Source organism: Apium graveolens, chromosome 3 (genome assembly GCF_009905375.1).
Source record: "Apium graveolens cultivar Ventura chromosome 3, ASM990537v1, whole genome shotgun sequence".
Classification (NCBI taxonomy): Eukaryota; Viridiplantae; Streptophyta; class Magnoliopsida; order Apiales; family Apiaceae; genus Apium; species Apium graveolens.
The window spans coordinates 60,302,784-60,309,291 of record NC_133649.1 but is presented as its reverse complement, the minus strand read 5'-3'; the positions used below and the strand labels follow the sequence as shown (position 1 = coordinate 60,309,291).

At 35.5% G+C, this 6,508-nt stretch overlaps 1 protein-coding gene across 4 annotated transcripts; it reads right to left on the bottom strand.

Annotated features, from left to right (window-relative positions):
- Positions 1–2,671: 2,671 nt before the first annotated feature.
- On the bottom strand, positions 2,672–6,308 carry LOC141712334 (protein FAR1-RELATED SEQUENCE 4). Of its 4 annotated transcripts, none has more exons than XM_074515233.1 (4): positions 6,169–6,308; positions 3,710–5,871; positions 3,520–3,576; positions 2,672–2,960 (listed from the first exon to the last, which is right to left on the bottom strand). In XM_074515233.1, the coding sequence occupies exons 2-4, from the start codon at positions 5,762–5,764 to the stop codon at positions 2,811–2,813; spliced, it is 2,262 nt and encodes a 753-aa protein (XP_074371334.1). In that variant the 5' UTR covers positions 5,765–5,871; positions 6,169–6,308; the 3' UTR covers positions 2,672–2,810. The 4 variants fall into 4 exon arrangements, with proteins under 4 accessions (XP_074371334.1, XP_074371335.1, XP_074371336.1 ...); XM_074515234.1 differs by having other exon boundaries at positions 6,195–6,305; XM_074515236.1 differs by having other exon boundaries at positions 2,726–2,960; positions 3,479–3,576.
- Between the last annotated feature and the right edge of the window lie 200 nt (positions 6,309–6,508).

Here is a 6,508-nt window from a genome sequence, read left to right as displayed (position 1 = left end):
TACCGATTGTCATACTAGTTCAAATGAATTGTCTTGCTGAATTTAAGCAGATTTTAAACCAATTAAAATCTTGTAAATCCTTAATATTAATTCTAAATTAATTAATCAATTTAATTCAATTAATCAATAAATTAATCTTTGCAGATATAATTTATTTTCTTAATTAAATTATATGACTTAATTAATTAATAGAGAATTAATACCAACCCTTAGCAGCATCCATTCTTCTGACAATCTTCTGAAAGTCACTGAGACTTATGAATCAATTCCGCCACTTCAATGCTGACACTCGATGTACTGTCTGGTTCATGAGTGACTAACTTTGGTGACGTTTCTTCATGTCTTGACTTTGATATTCTGATTGAATCCTTGTAATAAATGATACCTTGACGAGATCTCTGTCACTTGATTAAATCCACGATCTTGATTTATATCACTGAGGCATGATCAAATTCTTGAACTTCTTCCAGTGAATCTTCAAGTCTGCAGATGAACAATGTTTCTTTATTCTTTGACAGATGTTACATTGTGAGATCTCTCTGATGATTAATCCACTATTTACTTATTACATTCTTATTTGAGTTGAGTTAAATACTCGAATAAACGAGTAGGCTATGACATATGCCTTTCATTCCTCAAGATCAATCCAGATTTCACGAGTAGTTTTGAGAAACAATACACTCTTAACCATAGTGTCATCTAGATTAAAGATTATCCATGAGGATACAAGATCATTACATCTTTCCCAGGCTTTAAATTTAGTAGCTGTAGCCTCTGGTTTCTCAATGCTACCATCTACAAATCCTAGCTTGTTTTTAGCAGACAGAGTTAAGATCATTGATCTTTTCCAATTACTAAAACCGTTTCCGTTAAATTTCACATGAAACTAACTGAGTTGAACTCGAATCTGATGGATGAATAAAGTATATACTAGTTGGATCCTGATCGGAGGCAATTGATGTCGAGATATTCTATTACTTGATTCAGCCATGATTTGTTTGTATGAAGACTTGAATAAAAAAAAATCAAAGATTTAACTAATCAGGATACAATTTGTTCGAGTGAATGAACAAATCGGAAAGAAAACAAGAAATTGATCAGTTTACGTAAACTAAGATCAAGAAACTCGAACGATTCATAATCAGAAATGTAATCTCGAACGATAACACTACGCAGAAAAGAAATCAGAATGTGACGACGATGATCATAAAAATCAGTACGGAACTATAACGAAAATCCTACAACTAATCAGATGAGTTTAGAATGAGTTCACCTGATCGTAGAGAGAAAAATGATGAGAATCTCAGAAATCGACTGCAAATTGCTCTGATACCATATTGATCTTCAAGTTTCAGACTAGAAATGTATATCAGCAACTATCAATTCAACAACATAGCAAAGAACATTGATATAAACTACTTGTAATCATACTCCATTAACAAACCATCAGAATGAACATTGTGTTTTGTTTTACAGGGAAGATAGAAACCTTAGAGAGAGAGAGTAAAAACTAACTCTCAGATCTAAAATGTGTGGTTATAAACCAAACAATATAACAGAATATTCCTAACTAACTGTGTTGAGCTGTAGCTGAGTTGGCAGCTGAGAGCTGTTACACTCCTGCACTCCTACAGTTGTACTTGTTTACTATCATACCTTTTTTTACAAAGTATCTCTCGCATAATGTTAATGGCTCGCATAATGTTAATGGCGAGAATTTTATTGAGCAAAAAGTTTGAAGTCATGAACTCAGTGTTTCTCTTCGCTAGCCATGGGTTTATGATGGGATAGTTTGGTGGCGAGCAAGGATGGCAACTGTAGTAGGAAGCTCTCCTGCAATCGGCAGTGAAAGGTAGGAGTGAATAACCGTCTATAAAACAGGTGATCAAGTCATTAGGGGATGCTGCAGTTTGTAAAGAAACATCAGAGATCAAGGTTCTGCTTAAGAGTGCTATTGAAAACTGCTGTGCTGTGAGAAAAAGTGATGTCCGGAAAATTAGATGATTATTTGGTAATTTTTTTAATTTATACATATTTTGAGATATAATATATAAAAATAATATTTTTGAGAAAGTTTGATGGTGAAACTGATAGCTACTTCCTGCAAAAGCTGAAAACAGTTTTTTCCAAAAGCATGGGGGACATGTTTTTGCTAATAGCAGCTTTTAGACCAAAAGTGCTTTTCCAGACAGCAACTTTTAGAAATTATCAAACACGTTTCTGACAGCTTTCAGCAAAAATCTGTTGTAGCTGTCTGCAACAGCAATACCAAACAGAGCCCAAGTCAGTTGCAAATAGTGTTTCATGCCTCAAAGAGAGTTGAAAATCTTGTTACTAAATCTTTTACGTCTTTGACTTATAACTATGGCATCGGGATCGGGATCTGGCAATGAAGATCAAATTCCCGACCTTTTTGCACCTGTGAAAAGTGAAAACACCAACCAATAGGTTCTAATACTCCGAATCTTCATCAATTATAAGTACATGCATCCATATAGAACTCTCTAATTAATGGGGTAATAATGGGGTAATGGTTAACTTGTCTCCATAGACAGCTCGGCCCAATCCTTTTCCACCTAAGCAGATGATTAGTTTAGTTCCATGATAGTCTCCCTTGTTACGGAAAAAGATCAGAAATTCAGATGAACCAAAATGGCACAAGGCGGGATCGTAGAAAAAATAAAATTCAGACCATGGAAACATATGATCACCGATCACATACTACTAAAGACTTAACAAACAATTTTTCAGTATTGAAAAGGCAAACAAAGAACCTTGACACACTATTAGTTGAAATGTTTTGGGCACAGCTAACCAGGCAGGTGTCCATCCTGCATATCTGCTGAATCCACATGCTGATACCTGGAGGATGCTACATTTTGGAAAATTTCTGGGCCTCCATTGTGCAAATTTGGAGGTAACACCTCATGCAACTGTCGAGGCCTCGTGTGATGCAGTTCCTGGCACAAGAATAGTAAAAGAAGGTTAACAGAGCAGTTGCAGTTGAAAAGAGGGTTAAAGCTTGTGCAGCTGCCTCATGTTTCATTTAATTGAATTCAATTAAAACCTAGAACTCAAGCAATTATTGTTCCTGTCGCACTACTTTGTGGAGAGAAATTACAAGTAACAATTTCCTAAAATAATTATTCATCACACTAATTACTAAAGAGATGGCACTAGTATATGTACAGTACAATTTTTTGCAGTCTAACCTTGCAAAAGCTTTAACTGCATTTTCAATTAAAGCTGAAATAGTACTAGTAATTTCTATTTTCTGCTGGTACAAGTCAATTTGGCATGCATTTTTCAATTACCATAGGGGTTAATAGAATATAGAAAGAACCATGAGCATAACTACTTTGGTAGCTTTTTTTACTGTTAAAATAATTAAGTGTCAAGCTAAAAGCATAGACATTTTCAAGTGTATCAATATAATTCTTCCGTGATATTATGTCGGGGGGATCAATCACAAATATACCTAACAGTTTATTATTAATGTGAGCAAAATAGGTAACAAACCATCTGACGGAAGCTGCCTTGAAAACCAACTCCTACAACTTCCGACTCCAGAGGCACCTAGTGCAGAGTCGAACAAGATTATAAAAAAGAAGTTGAAGAAGAAAAGGAAAAGGAAAAAAGCAACTAATGCAAGCAGATAATATCCATACAACTGGATTTCACAATCGTAAGAGGTATCAATTTCCCTAACCTTCCGTTTTCCATTTGTGGATCCGTCAGTATTTGCCTTTTCCTTCCCACAATCTGATCTTTTAGAAGCTTTGTATGTTCTATTTACTTTAGTAACAGGAGCTGGATCAGCTGGTATACTTGGACTACCATGGTCATCTTCTTCCATATGGGGAACGGAAAGAGGGACAGATGTGTTGGATCTCAATTCGCTATTAACAGAAGTATTAGCATCTGAACATTGTTTCAGAGCTTCCTTTATGGCACCTAAAGCAATAGTATAACTTTCTTGAGATAGCGATCCTTCTTCACCCAATATTATAGCTCTTCGACATAAATCATTAAAACGACGAACCTTGGATTGTACATCATCAAAATTTTCACTAATACAACACTTGCTTGTAGCAGCATTAGTCCATCGTTGCAATATATATTTGTGTGGAATACAAAAAACACCAGACATCTGAAGAACCACGATAGCATGTCTGCAAAGATAACCTTTATATTCTAGTGAACGGCATGAGCAGCATATCTCTGCCTTCAATTCATTCCAATCCACCATAAATTCTTGATTATCTTCAAAGTCTTTAACTGCATAGGACATTGTACCTTCATATTCTCGTTCTTTCTTTAGATGACATGCAGCTGCTCCCAAAACCTCTACTTGAAACTTTTTAAAAATTTCATGAGTGTATACTAATGATAATTGTTTTTCAAAAGGTGAAGGAGACTTTAACTCTGGTGGCTCATGCCAGGCATCAAAATCTCCTTTGGCTTGTTCTTCATACCTGTCTTCAAGAACTATTTTGTACTGTTCCACAAAGTCTTTCAAGGAGGTATCGACATTGATGTACTTGTCAAAGAAAGAATTTAAACTCTCAGCTCGAGAAGCAGAAGACAACCCAGAAAAAGATATACCCTTTGCAAACGTGGGAACCCATAGCTGGCGATCTTCGTAGAGCGATTTCATCCATTCATCCTGCAGAAGGTTGAATCGGTCGAGCAGTTTCCACCACCTTTTGTCAAATTGCTGTTCAGTCAGTGACTTATAAATACATTTATTAAACTTTCCCCGGGGATCATGCCACAGATCAAGATAATTAAACTGTCCAGAAATTTTCTCCAATATATGCCATAGACAATAATGGTGCTGTGTTTCCGGAAAGACTGAAGCAATAGCTGCTCTTAAGGCATTATTTTGGTCTGTTATTATCACTCCTGGAGCTCGTCCACCCATTGACAAACACCATGTTTGCATCAACCATGAAAATGTATAAAAAGTGTCATCTGCAATCAATGCATAACCAAACACCGCGGGCTGTATATGTTGGTTCACACCAATGAAAAGAACCAATGGTACCTTATATTTATTTGTGTAATACGTAGTGTCAAAAGAAACGACATCACAAAAGTTGGTGTAATCATCCATCCCCTTGGCATCAACCCAAAAAATATTCCTTAGTCGATGCTCTTCATTCAGGTCAACAGCATAGAAAAATTTTGGGTTCTCTTCCTGCATATGGACAAAAAGTTCAAGCAAAATTTTAGCATCTCCCTCCGCTAAGTTCAAATTACGCCCCCTGTCATGCTGATTTCGAGTATAATTCTCTAACGAGCCTGTGTAATGATAAGCACCATACTGTTTAGACACAGCCGTTAAGATCTTCCTTCTTCGTGCTTTAGCATCATTCTGACGCGGATCAGCATTTCTATGGCTCCTAAAAAAATGTGCTTGGGCCGGCAAGAGTTCATGATTATGCTCCTTAACAAAACTATGAATATACCACTTTCCATTCGACCTTCTCTTAACATGAAAACTCGCTTTACACCCTATTTTCGGCGACGGACGTGGATTAATTGCATCATCCGATTGTTGCTTGTTACCATACCTTATACACGAAAACTTTGCATCAATAAACTCTTTTGATGCTCTAGACCGCCTGCTGCTCAATTTAGCAGTACCAAAACCCACAGACTTTGCATACTCTTTATAATACTCATACGCGGCCTCGTTGGAATCAAATTCCATCTCATCTTGAGGTCCTAAATTATTGTCCCCATTGACAATAGCATCCATACTCAATATAAACCACAAAGTCTTCACATTTAACTAATCAAATTTCTTAACTGAATTTCCACAATTTTGTCGGGCACAAAGAAGTGTACCAGTAATCCTCTAACAACCTAGGAGTAAACAATATAAAAAAAGATTCTAAGTAAAAACACTTTGTACAATGTAGGACAAATGTACGCAAAGCTAGAACATGATGACTTTTTCAGCTCACGATTAGTTGCTTATTATTTAAAAAAAAGGTAACTTAAAAAACCCTAGGTGAGCATCTGAATATAAGTGATAATTTAGCAGGTATATACGCAATAGATTACAGTAATTGAATTAGAAGAAGCATTTTAATTGAAAAGAAATGAATATAAATAGCAAAATTAAGCTAGAGATACAAACAAATATATGTATATACATACAATTTGGAGTTGAATTGGGAATTTACGTCAAGGGGTCGCGGAGTTCGTGGGAGAGCTGGACTGAATCTGCCGGAGAATTGAGAGAGAGAGAGAGAGAGATGGGAAGCTCTTCTATTTTAGCTCTTTTTCTTTTTTTCTTTTCTTTTCTTTGAGGGAATCTTTTATTATACATTAATTAACACAAAACAAGTTTTCAATTTCTGATTTATTTATTTATTTTAGAAATAATTATTTTTGGAAAATATTATTAATTTAAGAGAAATGTGGACTTTTTTTTCTCCTCTCTAGATATACGGAGCATACAAATTGTTTAAAAAAAATAAAAGTAAGCTTTGAAATT

Excerpts from the sequence above, each read along its gene's own strand:
- LOC141712334 (XM_074515233.1), bottom strand. The coding sequence starts at position 5,764 with ATGGATGCTATTGTCAATGGGGACAATAATTTAGGACCTCAAGATGAG. Across the intron at positions 3,577-3,709 it reads CCACAAATGGAAAACGGAAG|GTGCCTCTGGAGTCGGAAGT; the intron begins GTTAGGGAAATT and ends ACTCTGCACTAG. Across the intron at positions 2,961-3,519 it reads AAGGCAGCTTCCGTCAGATG|GAACTGCATCACACGAGGCC; the intron begins GTTTGTTACCTA and ends TTCTTGTGCCAG.